We start from the raw sequence: 22,583 nt of genomic DNA, 5'->3' as shown, positions 1-22,583 counted from the left end.
ATTCTGTTGAGCTCTGGCTTCCAGGTGGTTGCCCAGGGCTCATTGTGGCCCAGCTCTGCCGTTTTACAGCCCAAGGAGGGCAATGTCTGCCAAGCTTCTTTCTCCCTGCTCTTTACAAAGCTCTAAATTAAAGTTGTCCATAAAGTGAGCAAATCCCCAGCTCCTCTCTTGCCCAACAGCTCGACCCAAGCTCCAGARCAGCCTCTATTCCTGATCATTTCCTGCAGCTCGGGGCTCTCACTGGGAGCAAAGTGTGGGTGCAGCAGAGAGAGAGGTCCCTGCTCACCCCATAGCCCCAAACACTCCCACGGCCCCTGCAGAGTGCAGGGTCTGGCCCTAACACCCCTCCAGGCTCAGTACTGGAATGGGCTCTGCTCCCTCTGCAGCTGACACAAAGTTGTGAAAAAATCTGCCTTCTTCTCCATTCCTGTTTGCATCAACGAGATTTAAGGATTTGGTCTGGCTTCTACAAACAGAGAAGCCCAGAGGTGTTTAAGTGTTTTTCACTGAATAATTAAGMAAAAAAGTGACAGGTGAATGGCAGGAAAAAGCCCCTCCATGACCAGCCAGAGGAGCTGACCCTGACAGCCTGCACCGTTTTACTTATTCACACACAAACAGCTAAACTCAATATTTCAACATTCATTTTATTAACAAAGTGCAAACAGTTTAAAACTAGGAGTTGTAGAGCACATTCACACGGACCCAGGGCACAGGCAGCCACACGAGGACAACACCAGTAGGTACTTACAGGGCTCATGCTTTGTCACTACCCAGGCATCAGCTCTCAGAGAGCTTCACAAGGAGTTTAGCAGCTCAAAATGCAACGAACAAAGAGTTTGGCAATGGGTGTGGTTGGTCCACGTCACCAACTGGGGAGAACAATCGCAGCGGGGGCGGTTTGCCCCCCAGCTCTGGAGCCACCCCTGGCACTCCCGAGGACAGTCACACACTCGGGGTGTTGTGAGGACACTCATCCCCCCGGGACAGGGCTCAGCACATCCCCACAGCTCAGAGAACGCTGTCAGTGCCAGGCTGCAAAGGTCGCTGTGCCYCGGGGACAGGGTTAAGACAACGCAGAAGAACCACGAAGTGCACACAGGCACGGAGCAGCCACGCCTCAGCTCCAGGGAAYGCACACACCTCTCACAGGGATGCAGCCGTGGGTCTTCAGGCCTCCAGCCCGCGCTCTACCTGCTCCAAACAAAGCCACTTTGCACTAAAGGCTTCAAACAAACACATTTTCTGACAGCTACTCCAGCCCAGTCAGTTTTGTACTGATTATGGAAGTGTTCAGCCCTCCCTCCCTCCTTCCCAGACTGCCTCAGAGCCAGAGGGAGCTCAGGACCTTCCACAGGATGAGCAGTGGCTCTGGCTGCAGSTCCTGCAGCCCCCAGCGCTGGCCAAGGAGAACCATGGCAGTTACCTGGTGCTGTCATCTCCAGGGACGAAGCTGAGATCGTCAGAACTGGCTGGATCCCCGTCTGGTAACACCGAGGAGCGTTCTGAGGGTGAAAACAACACCAGCAAAACCCAGTCACCCTCAGCAGCGAGCACTGGAGCAGCCAGGGAACGTTCCCTCCCCTCACTCAGGCCAAAACTTCACCCCCATGAAGTTCACCCAGCTTTGATCCATCAGAATGGAAGTTAAAGCTTAACCAGAGGACGTTCTGAAGCTCCACGAACTGCTGGAAGCACATTGAGATGCAAATCCATGTCTAAGGCAGTGGTTCCCTCCTGGAATTAGCCTACTTCCAGTGCCAGTCCTGGCCCACGGGGAGTTCCAGCTGGGAACTGGCACTATGGGTTTTCCAGCCCTTCCCCAGGAGAGTCACCTAAACCGACTTCTCAAGGCTAGCCAGAGTTTCCCTCTCCTGGTTTGAGCTGTTTTAATTGGGATCCCGAGAGAAGAGTTCCAGATCTTACTGGCAGATTCTCGAGCTTTAACACCTCCACAGYTCCCCCAGGAATCGGGATCTGAGGAGCTCTGGGAATGTTTGGGAAGAGAGGCTCTGCCAGCTCTACCTTCACTGGAGGGCTGCACGGAGAAGGCGTGGTTGAACACCTCCGAGGGAGAGGTGGCATCTTCCTGCTCCTCGTTCTCCGTGTCACATTCGATGTCACTGTCACTGCTCATCCCTGGCAGCAGGTGAAGGACGTGCTTCTGACACACCCCGGCTGCAAGAGAAACCAGAGACACCCAGGGCACAACGATGGCAGCGACATCTGCATGGGTGAAACAGCTGATTTTCACCCATGGAACAGCTCCTGCCAGCTCTTGGGATTTGATATCAGGAGAACTGAGGGAAGGAGCACTTTGTAAGCACTCAGCATTGAGTACCAGCTCTGGGTGTCACCAGCTGAGCTGCTCACTCTACTCTGCAACTGGGACAGAAAAGCTGCTTTTCCAGGAGCAAAAAGGCAGCAGGACCTACCAGTGCCTTCAAGCAGCAATATTTGAGTCTCACACAACAAATCTCCCCTCCAAAGCAGAACCAGAGCTGTTGGTGACTCCAGGTGGTGACCTTGGGCGTGCACTGGACAGTCAGAACTCTGTGACTGACACAGGGTCTGCTTGGCTCTACTTCTTAAAAGCTGATGCTCATTGCTAACAAAAAGCAAAGTGAGGGGCCAACTCTACTGTAGTTTTCCTCTGAAGGGAAAAGAATTGTAATATTTGCTTCCTGGGGTTTTTAACAATGAAGTATTTCAGTTTCTACAGCGCTTTCCTATTGGGCTCCCTGCTCTGAGAGCAGAACTGCGGGAGCACATCACGATCACGCTGCAGTGACTAAGAGCAGAAATTCAGTTTTGTCACTGAGAGACCTTCTGTAAATGCCAACTCCCACACAATATTGCACACTGCAGCTCGAGATGGATGCTGGCACCTTAATATAGGCTTTGCGCTACAATCCAGTCATTGAAATTCAAATTAGTGCAGGGGTGGAAGGCAGGAGAGTTTGAGCAAGATAAGAAAAACTCTGTGTGGACTTTCAGAAGGAAAAAAAGCAGCGTGAGTTTTTTTCCAGCACGGAAAGGATGCAGGAAGGGAGGGGAAAACTTTCCTTCAAGTCTCTAAGGAAACTGGTTTGTGCACCACAACACCCGGCACGAATGAAGTGCTGGARAGGCTCTCAAAAGTCACCAAGGGGGTTGGTTTGTCCCTGAAGGCACAGAATGACAAGCCAAGGTCACTGGCTGCTATTTTAATTCAACATGAAATTCTTCTCAAGGCCACTCCACCAAACAGCAAAGAAGAGCTGGGGATGTCCCAAGGTCCAAACAGAGAGCGCYGGCCGCACGTGACAGCCCCGAGAGCAGCACACACAGATCTCCTGTCCTCACTCAGGTTTATTCTGCAGCTGCCACGTTACAGCCAAGCTCAGCAGCCGTGGAAGCAGCTTTTGGGGGCTGTTTGCTCTCGTTCTTTGCCACTCCAGAGGCGGAGCAGCAGCGCCCGCAGCGCTGCCACGCTGCACCCGCCCCCCAGAGAGTCCAATTTACCTTCCTCTGGTCCTGCAGAGGCWCCTTCAGAACCCATCCCCTGCAGCTCCCCGGGCTCAGAGCTGCTCTCCAGGCCACCAGACTGGGCTCCTTCTGTCCGACACCCCTTGGAGTTTGAGCTTGGGAAGGAATTTAGGARAAATACAAAACCCTACATTAGAAATTCAGCCTCGACTCAGTTGTGGGAATAAAGCCTTGTAGTGTCACATTTAGTTTTACTCCTTGTTTAAGTCTCTGGCACACCCACTTAAAATTCCAGCTTTGATTAGTTTAGAAATATTTAAAATCTTTAAAAAAAATCTTGAAAAGTTTGAGTGTTTTTCCAAAAAAGGTGACTCTACTTGTTTTGAAAATATAACGTGAAAACTGCATTGCCCTTTGCTTAGCTGGCCAACAGAGAATTATCATGAAACAGCAGAAAAATCGAGTTAGAATGAAAAACATCATCTTAAACGAGGAAATCAAAAGTGATTAAATTTCAGTTAGAGGGTATTTTGCATGGAACAACAGGAAAACAGACCTGGACTGACTTTCAATTCCAAGTGTCAGACTCCAGCCAGAGAGACAAAAAAGGAAAAAAAAAAAAGAAAAAAGACAACTTGTAACCTAGTTATAAATCCAAAAATTGCTATCCAGAGGGAACAGCAGCAACCAAATAAACTTCAAAGTAATTTCTCTTTCATGCTACAAGCACCTGGTTTTAGGAGATTGTGGGGCTTCTGTAGATCAAGGCAAGGTGGGGGAGGAGATTAGAGGAAAAAAGACTCAACCCTTACCCCACAGCACCAACTTTTCTGTTCTTTTCCACAGCAGCYAAGCCATTCAAGCCAGAAGCTCCCACCTCAGAATCTGATCCCTCACTGGGTCTCTCCTCTGGTTTTGGCAGTGCCTCAGCGGCCCCGGGGCCGGCCAGGGCCCGAGTGTGGGGCCGAGCACTGAGCTTGGAGCTCCCCAGGCCTCCTGAGAGAGAGAGCACAAATGTGACCCATGGGAGCCTCCCCTCCTTCCCTGAGAGCTGGAGAGGGGCAAACACCAATTCCTGTGTCAGGGGTTTCCTTGTGCTCATCCTAAAGGAAGGGCAGTGCACAACTCAGGAGTAGCACTACCATAAAATCCTACCATAAAATCCTTATTGGAGTTTTCTTGAGTTCCCTCTAAGCCCCATCACAATTAAGCCCAGCTCAATGCTGTGATCCAGGTTTTCACTGTCAAGGTCGCCCCAAGAGATCAGAACACAACAGAGAGATTTACATTCAGKTGAGTGTGAGGTGCTGCCTCSCAGAGCAGCAATCACAGGCACAGTWACMCTCACTGSGGTGGAGAAAGGATCCATGCAAGTTTAAGGGAAACTCCAGTGCTAAATCAAAGATCACTGAGAATCTTTAGCCCAACAGATGCCAGTGCCATCCCAGGCCAGGTGGCAGTGCCCACGTACCCTCAGCAGTGTGGCTGTCCCCCTTCAGGCGCAGGTTGCCATCTCCCCCGTCCATGGCTCTCCTCAGGGACAGGCTCCCTGCTGCTCCCGAGCGAAGGGGCTTGGCTGAGCTGCTTTTCTTACTGGCAGCTGCAGAGAAATGCCAACATGTGCCAGGTGTTCAGTCCAAGCACTGCTGCAYCCTGACTTGTCACAAGTGAAGCTTTGCATTATTCTCATCGCTCTTGAACTCCCAGTTCTGCACAAAAATCCTTCCAAAAATCCAATCCTTCCCTGTCCCAGGCCTGGGCTGGAGGGAAGCTTGGCCAAGGCTGCACARGTCACATTCCCTTGCCTTACACAAAGACATCCCTCAGAAAGCTTCACCCACCCATTCYTTCAGTCAGCAGAGGCAAACCCAAAGCCTGGGTTATTTGTGTTTAAGATTCCAGTGAGTCTGGACTGCTTTAATTTGTTCCCTAAAGTTCCCAGATGGGCCTGACTAGAACAGTCAAGAGAGTGACTTCCAGCTCAGACCAGTCTGGTACTGGGTTAAACCTCAGAACACCCTCACTGCATCAGGTTTGTCACTGGCTGTGGGGTAAAGTTTTGGTGTTTTACAGAGAAAGGCTAAAATCAATTTCAGCAGCTCAACAGCAGGACAGGTTTCCATTTCTGATCTCCAGCTGAACCCGAGCACGAGGAACTGCCTGGGGACACGAACCACCTGTGAGGACAATTTCAATCCCCCTTTCTCCATGCACTTACAATTCCTGATGTAACAGCTGGTGACTGAGGACTTGGTCAGGAGCTCCATCCCTATTTCCTGCAGTTTGCTGCAGCTGTCAGTGCCACAGGCAGCCAGAGCCCCCTGCTCGATGGAGAAGAAGCTGGGCTGTCCCTCTCCCGAGCCAGCATTGCTGCTCCTCACTTCAGACAGCTGGTTCTTCACATCTGACATTTTGCTTCGAACTTCAGCCATCTGGGTTTTGAGTCTTTTCAGCATCTTCAGGTCAGGGGGCACCCTCCACATGGCCTGGTGCCTCCGCTGGTCCCGGTCCTTCAGGGAATAGGATGAGGCTTTGCCAAAGGAAAAGGTAGAGAACACAGCAGGTAAGGAAAATTTACTCTCAAATAAACAAGGGAATCTAAGAATTCTATCTTTTTTCCTACATTCTGTCCTGGCATTGCACCACACTGAATTTACAAGTGCTGCAAAGCTGCTGGGGCAGCAGGGTTTTGTTCCCTGTCCTGGAAGAAGATCCACAATCCTGCTYACTGGGAGAAGCCAGGCTCCCAGCACTGCTGCAGGAATTGTGGGGACACCTGAGCCCCTGCCTTGCCAGGCTGCCAGCTCATGTCAAATTGGTTTTTATAAAACTTGTTGACTTTGTGTGTAATTCTCAGAGCACCAACATCTCATAACACAGAGAACTCAAAGAAATCTGAAACCAGGGAAGGAATTCCCTTAAGCACCTCASAGCAGAAGATCAGATTGAGCACTAATACCTGAATAAGCCTTGGTGTTGCTCATGTGGAATTAGATCAGCTGGATCTATCTCAAGTGTTATAAATTCTGTATTTCATTGCAATGTTCCAAACTGTAAACTCAAGTGAGGTCTGGCAACTCCAAATGAAACAGCAGCTCTGTCTTTACTGCCCAACTCCAATAAATTCTAGGAACAGCCAAACCCCAAGGGAAGCTCCACAAAACAGGTGATYCTGGCTGTGTTCAGCAGCTGAAGATTCACACAACTCAGCCTCACCCTGCTTGAGTGGCACAGCACAAAGTTCAGTGCCCYCTCTTGAGCTCCTTTTGTCCAGGGCTTTTTCCAAAAGCAAAACAAAACTGGGACTCACAGCTGATGTGCTGCTCCTTTGTTTTTGTACTTCTAAAAGTGACTTCCATTTTTGGAAATATGGATTACATTCACTGAAAATTCGTGACTGTTTATGTAACTACATTTTAAAAGCTAAAGACAAAGGAACAAAAAGAGTTGGAGCCAGCTTTTAAATTCAGTTCCACCAATGCAACCACTGGTGGCAAAGGACATTTGTTTCTCTTCTGTTCTAGAAAGTCACCAAATGGTTGGTACAGAATGACCTGAAATAAGATGCTGTGGCACTGGGCCAGCAGCTCAAATAAGTGTCTATCATGAGAAAATTCAATCAAACCTCAATAATAGATTTGATTCCTCACTAAAAGCGGAACAAGCAACCTCCAGGAAGAGCCAGGGGTGCCAGGACTGCCAGCTCTGCTGCCCAYGGAGTAAATTGGTGTTTTCAGGTCAAGGATCCCCACTTGAACCACAAATACTCCTCCATTATTTAAATACCATCACTATTTTTGGCTTCTGACATTTTGATCCTTTTTTTTTCTTTTTTTTTTTTCTTTCCCAGCCTTACAACCACTCGCATTTTTCTAGTTCCAACTGCCTTTTTCAAGCAGAAGGAAATTTCAGGATTACTTTTGTTGGTTTGCACCTTGCTCCAAGTACTTCCAACCATGTGCAGGTTCTTTGTTGTGCTGGCTTTCAGTGCCAACCCCTTCCAGAAAAGTGGCATTTCCAGGTTGGATGAAATCAYCCAACACATGGTGCAGTTACCTCTGTTCTGCAGAAGCGAGGCAGGAGGACGTGGCTGAAGGCCCCAAAGGTTTTCCATGCCATTTCTGTCTTTCAGGTCCAACAAGTGGATCAAAATTAAGGGATCTATGTCCAGCAGGCTGCTGCTGGCTGTGGAGCCCAGGGCACTGGCTCCCCTTCGGGAGGGTCTCCCACTGGCACTGCTGTAGCTGTGGCTGGTACCTGAGGAGAGACACAGAGAGGGGATGTGTGACACAGGGATGCATTATTCCCTGAAAAAAAAAAATTAAATAATTATACAAGCAGATTGAGAATAAAAACATCACATGAAACTTAACCAGATGTTGGTATTTMATGGATTTCTGGATGCTGTAATCAGATGTGCTTCTAATTAAAGGTTAAGWTAAAAAGTACTGGAAAGGGGGAAGTGCTTCACTTCATAGCTTTTATAAAAATCCCTTAATAAAYAGRTTTGTTAAACAAATCAATACAAAGATTAGAYTTWCTCCAAAGGAGTAGGGAGACAAAYGTGTCCCTCCCTGAACTTCAGAACTTTGAAMCWGGGAATTKTRTCTTTCAAGCACCAGACTTRTMCMRSWGSWMWWWKWSCWSYKGKAYATCTGTCCTAACAAATGCACTTAGATTYCATAATAGATCTCCATATTCCATACAGATATGAATTTCTTTCAGAATCTTATAAATTTGGGCTGTGATCATCTCTAGGCTGCAAGAAACCCCAGAACACCCTTTCGTGTTGCATTTAAAATGTATTTTTGCTTGACTTGTGAGGATTCTTTTCTTCATTCCCTCCACATTCCTTAGGTTTTGCAGTGCAAGTGAAGRTGTCACCCACTCAGAGGTCACATAGAATCAGTAAAAATTCCTTGTCAGCCTCCTATTGATTGGAACACAAGGAATTTCAAAGAGGCACAAAGCCACCCCTCCCAACTTTTACATCATTTTTAAACCAGCACATTCAGATGATTCCCCCCCACCTTTTTCCTTTATTGAACCAATGAAGTGTTTCTGCTACACTGCAATAATCAGTACAAACCACATGATGCAGCAGTTCCAAAAATAGAACTGCCTGCAGAACACGCAGCTTGGCATTGCTTCCAAGAGGAGCAGGGAAGGAATCCAGCARCATCTCACTTTTATGGGAATTTATGGCAATTCTGGAGTCGTTTTTCATACCTGATGCTCCAGGAGTAGCAGCAGCTGCTGCATCCTCCATGAGATCTCCATCTTCCAGCTCCATGGTACTGCTGTACTCCACATCATTCTCTCCAGACCTGAGGGGATGGGAACAGGAGAACACAACTGTTAGTTTTCCTCAGCCCTTGGTAAACATTACAGCACAAACCTCAAAAAACAACATCAAATGCTGTAAATTGTATTTCCTGCATTCCAAGCTACCCAAACTGAACAAATGAAGTGTAGTAATTAAATGACTGACTCATTACCAAGAGGCCAAAGTGCCACATGTACCTAGACTGCAAAATCTGATCCTGCACACTCCTGGATTTACAAGTGTTGCAGCACATTGTCACATTTTAATGAAGATCCGAGGATTTAACATCCTTGAATTCCCTGATTTAAGGACCTGTCCTCATCATCACTCTCCTACCRCTACAACACTTCCCAATACCAGACCACTATTTTGTGACAGTGCTGAGACAGATTTCTTAATAGTGTTTTGGGAAAGAACCTTCACAGATTATCACTTGTCAAAGACTGAATGCAGCACTAATGTAAATAAAGAGATCAGAAAGACAGTAATTAGCTGGCCAAAAATTCAACGTTTAGCACTAATTCAGAGAGTTCATCTTGTTCCCAGKATAGGAACCACCTCTCAAATCACACTGGAATCCCACACACCCCAGCAAATTACTCAGTTTCCACCAGAATTAGGATGATTACCCTGGGTACAAGGTACAGGATGATTTGAAAGGCATTTCAAATAACTCACATAGTCTCTTCATCAATATCATTTTCTTCAGTGTTACTGGTTGCTGTTGAACTTGCTGAAGAGCTGCTGCCATCAAGGTGGTTYACCTCATCTTCTCCAACAAGATCCATATCCAGGTCACCATCTGAGAGCTCGTGCTGCTGCAAAAAGAAAAGTTTTTTGATCAGGAAACATTCAGCTGCACCTTGATACATCCCCAAAAGCTATGAACACTCTATATCTCCAGAGTCACACTATCATACAGGACTGAGGAGGCTCTCAAAGCACATTAAAGCAGGGAACAAACACAAATCAGATTTTTCAGGTGCAGCTCAGCAGCTTTTTTGTGGTTCTGTTCTGGAACACCTCTCTGGAGTCACCTCTCACTCACAGCTTTCAAKTGTGTCATCTCCTATTTCCACAGCACGGATAATACACCTCATTTACAATTCACAAGYTCCCCTATGTTTCTATAAACAGAATTCCTACATTGAAGTCTTCCTGCTGAGTCTTCTCTTCCTCCTCTTCCTTGTTCTCCCGTGCTAATCCCGGAGCAGTGAAATTCTCCAGCAGTGCCTCAATGCTTTGTCCAGGTTTCTTGGACCTTGTTTCTGAGCCCTCATCATTCTGGGGACTGAGGTGAGTGTCTGGAGGGGARACCCCTCGGGATTTCTGGGTCCGGGACAGTTCGATCGCGAGCCTCTAAAAKATCACAAAAATAAAAAAGACAAAATGGAGCAGCAGCATCAAACCAAGCACCTTTGCTGATTTACAGATACACTCTAATGGTGATTTTACATTCACAAACATCCCACTTACTTCTTTCAGATTATTTATTTGCTGGATATAACTTGTCTGAGCTGCTTCCAGTTGAGCAATGTACCAGTGCTGATCCCGRCACTTTTGGAAGAAGGTTGGTGAACGCACTTGGAACCTTCAAAGGAACATTTGAAAAGGGTTTTTTTGGGGGGAGTTTGTTTGGTTTGGATTTTGGTTTTAATGTCCCTCCTTCCATTCGAAAAGCCCAGCAAAAAAGCCTTAAAACGTGAAATGTAGTGAAATAAAGAGACAACAGATCCTTGTGGATTCAGAGTCCTGAACACCCTGGCTGGCCACAGTGAGYTCTGTAAGAGAGACTCACAGACTTTATTCCCAAAGTTCTCACTAAAACTGTTTCTCAAGTGGAGAAAAAAGCACCTTTTTCCTTTAATTCTGGCAGCTACAGGTCTCTTACCCTTATTAGTGCCAGGAGAAGCTACTCCTCAAATAAAGACACCCTTAAAACTTGCACAGCTCCCTTTGCCACATTTCCTTCTTGAAAATTTCTGCCAATGAAATCCATTTGGGACAAAGCACATCACCAATAATTCAAATTCAGCCTGGTTAATTATTTCCTATTTCAGGAGCAGATGTGCTGATACTTTGAAAGGAGAGAAAGGAAGCCCCACCTGAGGATCACGGTGTCGTTCTGCCGGTTCAGGTAGCCCTCGTTGGCCAGCAGGTCCAGRCGGAAGAATCTGTTGTAACCCCAACATTCCCCAACCTCAAAATCAGAGGCAAACTCACGAATGATGTTTTTGGTGGGGTCRTTGGTGGACTGGTGGACCATTTCCACACGGTACTCGTACCTGCCCAGGGGAAAGTCACAAGGATTAGGACCAAAAGGTGTTGGAATTGCTGAGTGGGTCAGGTTGAAGAGTTGCACTTCCCTGCTCAGCTGAATGGGTGAATCTGGCTTAAAATTTTATTCAACTCTTAAATAATAAACTWGGAAAGCAGGAATAGGGAGTAGACAGAACTCCAGGACTGAACTACCACACTGACACTCTTATCAGTTGCTTTGCCAGCTTCCTTTTTATCTCAAGAAAGCCACTGAGTAACAACTTTAAAATATTATCTTTGTGCCCGATTTAAAGCTCAATGGACAACAAAAGTCTCACCATTCTTTTCCARAGGATTCTGCATTCTCTGCAAWCACTGAAAAACCCCAACATCTGTTYTTWTTGSAGGTTTGCTTACTTGGATGTCTCTGGCAATCCAGCAGACAGCTCCAGGAACACAGACAGGTAATAGCCCCGAACTACTCCATTTCCATCCTTGAAATAAAATTGAGAATTTGATTAAAAATTGAATGCAAAAAGCAGAAAAAAATTAAAAAACCAAAATGCTTTGATATAAAAGGCTTAGAAAAGTTTGGAAAATAGCTTCAATCAACAGTGGATTTGCAGCAGGAATCTACTTTGGATGTTACAGTTGTGATTTTTAGTCTTCAGTGACCTCCTATCATAACATGAATCAACAAGAAGCACATACAGTGTAATATTGGTATCTCAGATATAAATCTCAAGACAAAGCTTTCATTACTCTATTAACACTTTAGGGGTTTGATTAAATGGAAGTCTGAATAGACAAACAATGTATCAGAAAAACATTATTTCAGGTTAAACATTAGTTCTGAGATATTTTACATACAGCCACATTTTAAAGCTACCTAACTTTTGAGAAAAGAGCAATTTGTTCAGAAATAAATCCCATGCAACATGAAAAAGTTAGGGCAGTTAACTGAGAAACAGTATTAGAGTCACCAGAAGTCAAGAAAAAAACAGCAAAACCTCCATCACACTCACCTGAATCAAAGATGAAGAATGGCTCAACTTGAATCCTCCAGCTTGAAGAAACATTTCAACTTACCATYGAAAAAATAAATTTTAATGCCTTCTGACAGCAGAGCTCAGGCAGCCAATCCTGAATTTACAATACTCTGGAAACTTCCACACAGTTTCACGTCTGCACTGCCATAATCCCCTTCTGAGCATCCATGGGTTTAATTTATGAAGTTGATTCTCCAAAGATGCCACAAAAATCACTAAGAGCTGATGCTCCACCACCAAATTCCTTCTCCACATGGCTGCAGGAGCAGCACTGACCAGAGCAGGGAATGCAGGAAGATCCCACCCTGGGGGTCAACTTTCCAATATGGACAAAGCTTCAAAAATCAGAATATTCATCCCATTTAATGGGTATGAGCAAAATACACATTTTAATTTAAAATTTAAAAATTTTAATGTCCACTTTGAGAGCTGGAAGCAGAGGCAACAACTAATGCTTGGTTCTCCTCCCACCTTCCCCACTAAGTATTATTCAAATTTACTCTAGATTTCAATTCTGTAAGGAACACCTGCAAAAATCACTGAGATATAAAAATATCTATTAAATCCCATGCTGTATTAGCAGGACCCATTTTCAATTCCTTTTAAATTAACCAGACTATGCTGAAAGTCCACGCTGGAGATCTGGAGGCAGAGAGGGAATTCTCCAATGGTTGGTGCACAACTCTACATAATCTTACAATGTTCTTTTCATATACAACAGGAGAAAAACTGATAATTCCTTACTGGAGAAGCTGGGAATGAACTGGGGTGGGATAACAAGTCCAGCTGAAGGTAAAACTCACCGGGTAAACTTTTAATCTCCAGCACAGTCCTGACACCTGCAGGGGAGGGCTGTACACRGGATCTGCTCGCTGGCGCAGGGTACTGGTGAGAGAGGAGGAAAACTGTTGGTGTTGTACAGAAAAAAACCTTTCTTGGAACCTTGCACAGGCAACTGCCTCCCTCATGGAAAATATTTTGAGTGGGGTTAATTGTTYACATAGTAAACAAGACATTTTTAATGGAATTCCTATAGTTTAGTCCAGATCTCACMGTTTTCTGCAGAGATTATTGTGTTTTAAGTAACACTACTGAAGCACAAAAGAAACAGAAGGAGGTTTCCCATATTTACAGTAATTTAAGATYCATTCTCACCTGAAGTTTTCCAAGACAAATGTAGTTGAGTCATAGGCTGGAACCAATTCACTGTGGGGGAAGGAATAAATACATTAYATTTTGAACAACATGGCATCAAAAATCCCAACTTTTGCAATCTGTAGAAGCATTTTAGATTATTTAGGTCAACAGAGCACTGATATTCACCAGGACTACACTGGGCAATTGCAGTATAATTCCACTCATAAGCTTCCTATGGAGGAGATACCTTGGTCCATTGGAAAATGAATATTCAGATTTAAACCAAGACACAAAACCATTTTTTTCTAGACGAATTCTGGAGGCTTCTCTGACTTTACATATTTTTGAGACATTTTTCCCTCAGAATGCAGCACCAGCAGCACTCTCCTGATGAAGAATTGTGCTATTAAGTGATTTTGGCTGTGCATTCTGAATTAAGGTGACCTGCAGAGGCATCTCATGAGAGCYTGGCAATTATGTACTGAATGACCCAATAATAAGAGAAAAAAGGACAAATCAGTAAACTAAGTGTAAAAGAGAGAAAAAAAAAACCCCTTATGAGCTGGAACCTACTGTCCTGACTCCCAGCAGGGACTACAGACATAAAATAAGCCCTGCTGGCACAGAAAAGCCTACTTGCAGCACAGGTTACTACAAGGAGTAAGTTAGGAGGAAACTCTCCTCTCAGATACTTTRAACATCTTTTTAAACACTGAACAAACAGAACAGAAATGCAACACCTTGTGAAGTCWGGGGGGACAGGAGTGGTGACAAACGAGGCCATGGGTTTCCGATGGACCTGCTGGAACATCATCAGGATCTCAGAACTTTTGGATATCAGCTCACTCTTGCTGCAGGACCGTAACTATACAGGAAAAAAAAGAAGAAAAAAAATCCTTAGCTCAGTAAAAATCAAAGGTTTTGTCCACTTTTGTTTTTAAACAACAAAATTGCATGTTTATCACAGCTTCAGAAAGTTTCCCCACAACACAATGGAAAATGGAGCTTGGAAGTTTTGTGTTTTGGTTGTTTTGTTTTCTGCAATTCTACAATGAAAATTGCAACAACTACTGTGTTTCTCTTAGGTTAAACTAATTTATATAGACCCATACATATATATATAGAAATGCTGCTATTAATCCCTGTACTAGTTTTTGAAGCAACAGAACACTTTGGAGTGTTTCTAGAAGGCACACTTGTTTTTAAGAAGAAATTGTGCAACCTAAGGTCACTTCAATGAAGAGATAGCCTCCAGAAATATTCATCAATTAACAGTTTTAAAATAAAAAAAAAATAAATAAAGGCCAGCTGAGGAGGGATCTAACACATTCTTTCATCTCTTTTTGTAATCACCTGATGTTCTACTTCTTGAAGCAGAGTTTCCAGAAGTTCSGTTTCTTGAGTGAGTGATGTCTTTTGACCTGTTTAAAGAAAAGACATGGTAAAACAACCCAAAACACACACTCAGTTTTTTAAGCAACTGTACTTTTTCACTTGAAGCTGTCCCAGAATATAGCAAGGTAAAGGATTTCTAAATATACCAAGGTTGATYGAGAAAGCATTAGAAAAGCAAGTCTACATTTTTAATTAGAGCTGTAGTGAAGAACTCATTAGAGGTTAAGCCAGTAATGAAACACTCTGTGTCCCAGAAATGATAGGTTTGTTGTTTTGGGGTTCTTTTTTGGACAAAAAGAAAAGCAAGTTTGACTCTTATCCAGACAAGTATCTCTTATATTMAAATTACACTAAAAGGAGTATCTATTACAAAAAACTAATTTGAAAAGTTTGAAAATTGCAAAGATGCAACATAAATTGAYGAACATAAATGACGGTGTAAAACCATTTTAGTTAAAAGGTACTGAACATCTTCCAGCCATGTGGGATAACAGTTTTCCACGTTATTACACAGGAGTTTTCAACAGWATATAATCAGGTTATGTCTAATTTAGAACTTATCACAGCAACCTACATCATTAACCAAAAGCTTTGCTCTGTGAGGAGTGAATTTGCTCATGACMAGACACTATGGAAGGAGTCATGCTCCCAGGGAAATAATTTTTCTCAGTGGATTTACACATTGTTAATATACTTCTCCCACTCCTCACAGAGGCCAATACCCACCCATCAAAGTGATGAGCTTGTTYTTGAGCTGGGTGTCGAGGCGGGCGATCATCATCTCCACGGCGTTGCGGATCTCCCGCACGCGCTCGTCCTTGGCGCTGCGCACGGCCTCCACGTTCCTCTCCTGCAATGGGGCAGGAAAAACATAAAAACCTTCACATGTCTGCATTTCCCACTCGTTCACACCTTGACTCCACTCTCTCACATCACCTAAGTCTCCCTAAATCCTTTGTGAGGAAAAACAGGAGTGTTGTTTTTGATGAGCTGCGTTCCAGACCGTTCCTGGAGCAGCCAGGATCCCTCAGCKTGCCCAAAGGTTAACTGGGAAGCTGAGCAACATTTTCTCATCTCACAGGGATTTGTCATGTGGGGATTCTTTAGTGTCAGATTTGTAAACATAGCTGTAAATTTTTCTTCTGCAACTTTAGCAGCACAGAAAAGTTATCTTTGTGGTAACAAGAATAGTGTGATAAAAATGGAAAAGTTCTTTGTGGTAACAAGTGATAAAAATAAAAATAAAATTAAAATAGTGTGATAAAAACCATATCCTTCTCCCTGGCCAGTGAAGACCATAAACTCTCAGCATTTCATTATCACCACATGGGCCACTTGTGTTTAAGCTGCATCTAAGCTGGAGCAGAGCAAATCTATGTGGCAAACTGAAGAACAGCACAGGAAAAAATAATACAGAAACTTGTTGAAAAATACCCTGATTTTATCTGCACAAAGACCACACATAATAAATGTAACAGAACATAAAAGTAATCCTTCCTGGGATACAAGAAACTCCATCAAATTGCTGGAATTTCCACTGAAACCACCTAAGCTGAATATATCGATATTTGGATTTTTGACACATTTACCCCACATGGAAAATAAAGGAGGTACACAAACAAATCTCTAACTCGTGAGCTGCTCATCCTGTAAATACATTTACAGTTTATTATCCTTAAAAAGGGMAAATAAGCTGTTAGAATRAAGCATTTTTAGCATGACAGAATGMACTTTAAGTGCTGACAAAAACACATTCAAAGAACTGAGCAACTCTGGCTTTTAAACAGCACACCCCAAAAGAAAATCTGTTCCCTAACTCTAAACCCAAATTGAAAATATTTTGACCTTTCTACATTTTATACAAAGAGTCAAATGGAAAAGTAAAAAACTCTCTTTCAATCATGGGATAATCTCACCACCATCTAACAGGTGCTACTTCCACTTCCCACTTGACAGTTATCCTTTGCTAATGGAATGCTACAGGAAAACTTCCTTACCACTTCCTGCACCAAACTGATCAATTCCATGAGTCTCCTCCTAAGCTTTGCCACTTCTTCRTTCACTTTTGTGACGTGCTGCTCGTAGATTTCTGCCAGTGGTTTAAAAGTATGTCCTCCATGCTGTTCAAAGAGAAAAAGGGGGAGGAGGAGGAGGTGGTGGTGAATATCAGAGCATCTCTTTTCCACTTTATTTCACTCCTATTAAATTCCTGAAAGAGAAGGGAAGAAAGCCTACGAGTGTATCACTCATTCTGGAAAAGTTCCAAAGCAGATTGTATGTAGGAAGTCTGTCTTTCGCTTCCTTTTGTAAGAAGTCATGAATTTGGCTCTCATTCCATCAAAGCTTCCTGTCAGGAGTTTTTTGGAGTCTCAAGTGTCCTCCAGAAATAAACTGCTTCATTCACTGTGCAATCCTTTAACAAATCAAATATTGATAGGTTTATTTTTATCATTATTATTAAGACACCCTTCCCAAACAAGGGCAGCAAACTGTTAACCACTTACATTCCAAACAGCAGCAGCTGTTTCTCCTTGAAATACCCAACTGGATGGATAAACATTGACGAATTGATGCTAGGGCTTTGGAGATATTTAATTTTCCTGGCCTATAATCCTGAATAACAAGTGTTATCTGTATTTTCTGAGCAAGACTTCTTCCTTTGCCAAAAGAACTTCCCCCACCACACAGAATTTGTCCAAGACATCATGAAGGTTATAACAAGGAAGGTGATTCTGAYCTGCTTTTGGCAAAAATTCTATTTCCTTCTCCAATTACAAACAGGAAGCAGCGTGTTTCACAAGCAATGTTAATTAATTATAAATAGATCTACAACTGCAGTATTTGCAAGGCAATCCTATACACAGAACAGCAGTTTCACAGCATTTCCAGCTCTTCAAAACCACTGTCAGACACAAAGTGTGAAGTCCCTCACACCACGTGTATTCGAGCAAGTCTCCTCTTACCATTCCTCCCCAAAGTGCACACTGGTGGCAGATRCACTTCTTGCAGGTCCAGCAGAAAACACTCAGCTTTTCATGATGGTTTTCACACCTTAAATCAAAACATACACAYATCACCAACAGAAAATAGCTGTGCATTTTCTACAAACTCAGTTTAACATTTTCACTTGTTTTGCTACATGATCCTGCAAGTAAAGCACAAAACATCTTTTGCAAGAAGAACAGTTACATTCAGTAAAAACCTTTTGTAAGATAAATGTTGCTTTCAGTATTCTTCCAGGAARCACTTCACAGAGATAGAGAGTACATTACTAAAACTGGATTTCTACCCCACAGATAAAGAATATGATCACAGAATCAACTTCAGAATTTTAGAAGTTCATGCTACACATTATCAAAATCCTAATTATAAACTGRCTAAAGTACTGCTTTTTGGGGGACTCGATGTATTTTCTTTGCTGTCAAACTGTGTTAATCAGTTTAATTTTCAGGACTAGGAGACATTTCAGAGAAGCTTCTCTGCTTTCATCTGTCCAACATACCAATTCAGCATCCCCAGTCTTACTGGGACTTAAAGACAAATGAGCAAGCCTTTAAATCTGTGGTTACTGAGAAGTGGAACAGAACAGAAATAGCAGCTTTCTAGGGACAGGCACTGAAGAGCTTTTTTCATTTCATGGAGTGTGACAAAACCCCCAAATTTTAGTCAGACAGTGAACACAACTCAGCTTTCCACCAAATTATCAGCTTGTTCCCCAATTCTAATAAGCTGCCTGCTCCTATAATGCAAACCACCAAACATTTCATGCAAAGAACACTCCATTTACTTGTCCTTTTCATTCTCTTCGTGCTTTGTGAGGTTGCAGAGCTGAAGTGTGTCCAGCTGCTGTGTGACCTCCTCTGCCCAGCGACAGTTGACGAGCTCTCGGAGCTGCAGGGGGGCTCTGCAAGAAGGATGGCACAGTTAGAGCAGGAATTTGGCTCCAGGAGCTAAAGGAGAAGCACTGGAGTGAGTTCAGTTCAATTCTACACTACCAGAAGAGTCACAGGCAAAAGAAAAAAGCAGAAACTGGACTAGTTATTCCAAGAAAAAAAAATTAAGTTGATTTGATCATTTGGGGTGAGCTGAGAACTGYATCCAGCAATGTTACACAGAATGGCTGCATGGGCACATCATACAAATTACAGGCATAAAAATGGGTACTTTTCATTCGGAAAACTTCTGGGCTCTGACTTTTGTAAGAAGAATATAAAGAATTCTAAGAGGAATTCCCTCTAGTTACTCTTATTACACCAGCACTGCTGTGTGCACAGCAGCATTATGTGGGAAGAACAAAGATCCTGCTAAGCTTGTCACAAAACTAGAACATACTTTAGAATATTATACCAGGGCCAATTTTTATAGAAACACCAGGCAGCTCTCAAAAAAAAAAATCATGGTTATAAATTTAGTGTAACCTGCACTGAAAAAGAGATTGATCAAAACAGGACAATCCACCCAATTTCTGATATTAAAAATACCTTACCTACAATGGGGGCACTGAGCTCTTTGTTCAGTCAGCCAACGCTGTGATGGAAAAAGGAAAAGCCTTTTTAAAGAGACTGGAAGGAAAGAACTGCAGGCAAATACATTCTACCATTAATTACGAGTTAACTTATTTTCATTACAGTCTTCCTGTATTTTTCCTTTTAACAAATTTTCAATTTAACTGTTCAACCACTTAGTCACAGAAGGAGCTGCTATTTGTGTCTTAGTAACAAGCAACTACTTGTCTTTAGATGTCAGAGATGCTTCAGTTAAAATTATACAGAGAATTYTGAGGTACCAAATATTGCATTAGAAACCACCCACCTGGCAGATTCCCTCAGACTAAAGAGGATGCTTTAATAAATGAAAGAAAAAGACACAACAAGCATCTTTTTCACAGTCTAATTAGCCTTCAAGGTAATTTATTTCYTCCTTTCAGGCTATTTATAGACAAATTAAATATCTGAGGTTCAGTGATCAAATCCACAAGGAGCCTGTGAATGTTTCTCTTCCAGAAAGCTCCAGGGACAAACAGCTGAGCAAAGAACTTCACCTGCCCACTACAACTCACAAGTGTAAAAGCTCAGCAGTTGATGGGTTTATATTTGTCAGCTCTCTACTACATTTAAAGAGTCTCATGAATAATCTCTCACCACCCAGCAACAATATGTCAGCTAAAATTCTTAATATGCAGCACGAATCCTTCACCTACAGCTCTTGTCAAGGCTTCCAGAGCCAAGGATGAATGTCTGTTCCAATTTCTGGAAATACTACTGGAGGTCTGGAAACCTCAGCTGAACCTCCTGCTGCTACAGCAACACAAAACAGCAGCTGGATTTGGATCTGGAGCGTGATACATTGGGAACCACGACCTTAACAAAGGAATGAAGATTCAGGTGGTGCCACAGACTCCCCTGAGAAAGATTTAGCCCCACCTGATCACACCACAGCAGACTTATAAAACATCTCCAGGACACAGGAAATGATGCTGTGACCTTCTCAGCTGCAAAGTCAGCATCTGATATCTGTCCCAACTTTTGTCTTCCATCCAGGCATCGCCAACTCTCAGGAGGTGCTAAAGAAGGGATCATTGTGTGTCTCTTCCTTAAAGCAATTATTCCAGATGGTGCCTATAATTAGCGCCACYGAAGGCAATGCACAGCCTGCCTACTTCTTCCTCAGGGTGTTATAAAAGGTTTTGAAAGGGAAACTAAAGGAGGGGAGAAAAATTAAAGGAATCCTTGGAACTCCAGGAAAAGAATGTTTTCATAAGCTCAGCTAGTTTTCAGTTCAAAGGTTTGAAAGAATAAACCAAACSAAGCAAACTCACCCGGATACAGCTGAAACAGCACAGCTTGGAGCAATGAGGGCACAGGCGGGCATCCCGCAGCTTCTCCATACAAATAAAACATCGGAACACCTCGGCAATGCTCTGCAAAGGGGGATTATCACTATTGTTAAACATGCTTCAAACACTGCAGAGCTGCATTTGTTTTCCAGGCACAGGGCCAGGTTTCACTTCAGTCCCATTCCAAACAGCGCATCTCTGAGATAGATAGAACCTAGACACCACAACTCTCCTCCTCAGCTTCTCCCACACTGCACCACCTCTCAGCACCCATTTTGTAACACTGCTCTCMTTCTTCGAGGAATAGTTTCTATTTGTCTTCTCTTTTTTGAAGTAAGCCTTTCTGGGGCCAAGATATTCCTGCTTGTGTTCACACAGGGYCGAACAGTTACCAGAAGAAATGATGTTGTACCTACAGACAGTGGACTGGCACTAARCTATTTCAAAATCATGATAAGTTCATATATGTCTTATACAGAAGAGAGGTTGAATTGAACTTGGTATTATTTTTGGTTTTATAAGACTTACATTCTTTTAATGTCTACCATTAGCACTAGCTCCACAAATTCTACACTCCCMCCACACCACTTAATCAATCTTGGGGGATAAAAATATTCCCCAAACCAAAGAGGTATTTTGAAAGCAACGTTTGCTTTCCATATTGATAATTTTTAACTGACAAGGAAGTTTTACATTCTTTGTTATAAAGGAGTTACAACACTCCTGGTTTTAACTGCGGAACTTCAGAAGGGTCTTCAGGTGGGCTAATTTTTCCCCCACAGCACTGAAATTATGAATTGGTACAGAAGCAAGACATCTTTAACGTTACAGAAACCACAGTATCTGCCTTATATTAATGACTTCTTTAACAGTTACAAGCCGTTGAAACGCACCATATGCGTTTACAGGAGGTGATCACAGCCGGTCTCTTCCATTCCTCCCCAGCCTGGCTATGACACAGCCCCCAGCAGGTGTTTAAGCTACCGGGTTACAGCCACTTCTGCGCCTTCACGGTGCCAAGGCGGCTTCCGTGTGCGCCAAGTCTCCATCCATCCATCCATCCATCCCCGAACCCATCCCTGGCTCCATCCACCTCCGGAATTGGCACCTGCGGCGCTCCGCCAGCTCATTTCCTACCCCCTCCCCACCTGCTGCCTGGCTGCCCACCCGAGCCAAGCCCCGCAGTGCCGCAGGCTGTTCCCAGCGCCCGGGCCGCCTCCTCCCGGCACCGCTCGGCCTTTTTTTCCCCCCTCACACAGGGGACACGGAGCCTCCGAGGGTCTCCGGTAAAGCGAGCGGGTGCGGAGGAGAAACCGCTGCCCCCTCACCGCCCTGAGGGAGCGCGCGCCGCCCGCCCGCCCGCCRCTCACCTCCACGCTCTGCTCGTCCATGGCTGCGGCTCCGCCGGCGGCGGGAGCAGGGACGGCTGTCCCCGGCTTCTCTCTCCGTGCCCGGGGATAAAGGAGCGGAGGCTCCGGGAGCAGGATTTTCAGGAGAGGGCTCCGCTCTCCGGCCCCGGCCCCGCGCACCCGCCGGGCCGTGACCGCGGCAGMGCGGCCGCCCCGCCCCGCCTGCGCTGCGCATGCGCGGGACCGCCCGCAGGGGGCGTGGCCTCGCCAGGGGCGCGCGGGAGGAGCGGCAACGCCTGAGGGGAACGGCGCGGGGAGAGCCTCGCGCTTCGGTTTTGCTTCATTTTTCTCTATTTCTCTCTATTTTTCTTTATATTTCTTTTTTTTTTTCTTTTCATTCTTCTTTACCAGAGATGTTTCAGTTGAGAGAATGGGTTTCCGCACCCCGCTGACAGCTATCTTCAATTACTGTCGCCAGCGTTCGCTAATAAATTMTTTAACGCTGCTGACGGTAGTGGTAGAACAAGGATAGAGTCCTCTGCTGGAAGCAGATCAATGTGATTAAAAACTACTAAATCAGTTTGTGAAACTGGTTAATTGCTTGAAACTGATTAGTTACTCGTAGGTAAAAGGGCACATTTGGCAGCAGACATCATAAAATTAAGTTGTCCCTGTCATTTCCTCTCGAATACCCAGCCTATTCCCACCAAACCCTAAAGCAGTTCGTGGATGAGTTCAGAAATCAACCTTTCCCTCCCTAAGAG

General features: G+C 44.3%; 1 protein-coding gene across 2 annotated transcripts; it reads right to left on the bottom strand.

Annotated features, from left to right (window-relative positions):
- Positions 1-634: 634 nt before the first annotated feature.
- TRIM37 (tripartite motif containing 37) lies at positions 635-22,040 on the bottom strand. Of its 2 annotated transcripts, none has more exons than XM_057386056.1 (25): positions 21,841-22,040; positions 20,453-20,554; positions 19,121-19,161; positions 18,422-18,538; positions 17,598-17,685; positions 16,632-16,754; positions 15,361-15,484; positions 14,593-14,660; positions 13,980-14,104; positions 13,258-13,308; positions 12,906-12,987; positions 11,471-11,547; positions 10,900-11,079; positions 10,271-10,385; positions 9,941-10,153; positions 9,473-9,612; positions 8,698-8,795; positions 7,525-7,725; positions 5,687-5,998; positions 4,940-5,068; positions 4,281-4,464; positions 3,505-3,623; positions 2,026-2,178; positions 1,427-1,505; positions 635-1,194 (listed from the first exon to the last, which is right to left on the bottom strand). In XM_057386056.1, exons 1-25 carry the CDS (start codon positions 21,859-21,861, stop codon positions 1,191-1,193), a joined length of 2,946 nt encoding a protein of 981 aa, XP_057242039.1. In that variant the 5' UTR covers positions 21,862-22,040; the 3' UTR covers positions 635-1,190. The 2 variants fall into 2 exon arrangements, with proteins under 2 accessions (XP_057242039.1, XP_057242040.1); XM_057386057.1 differs by having other exon boundaries at positions 9,473-9,609.
- Between the last annotated feature and the right edge of the window lie 543 nt (positions 22,041-22,583).

The sequence above is a fragment of the Malurus melanocephalus genome, unplaced genomic scaffold (assembly GCF_030028575.1).
Source record: "Malurus melanocephalus ecotype Western Australia unplaced genomic scaffold, MMel_1.1 scaffold_904, whole genome shotgun sequence".
In the NCBI taxonomy this organism is placed as follows: domain Eukaryota; kingdom Metazoa; phylum Chordata; class Aves; order Passeriformes; family Maluridae; genus Malurus; species Malurus melanocephalus.
Note: the sequence above shows the minus strand (reverse complement) of the source record. Positions and strands in the feature narration are given on the sequence as shown.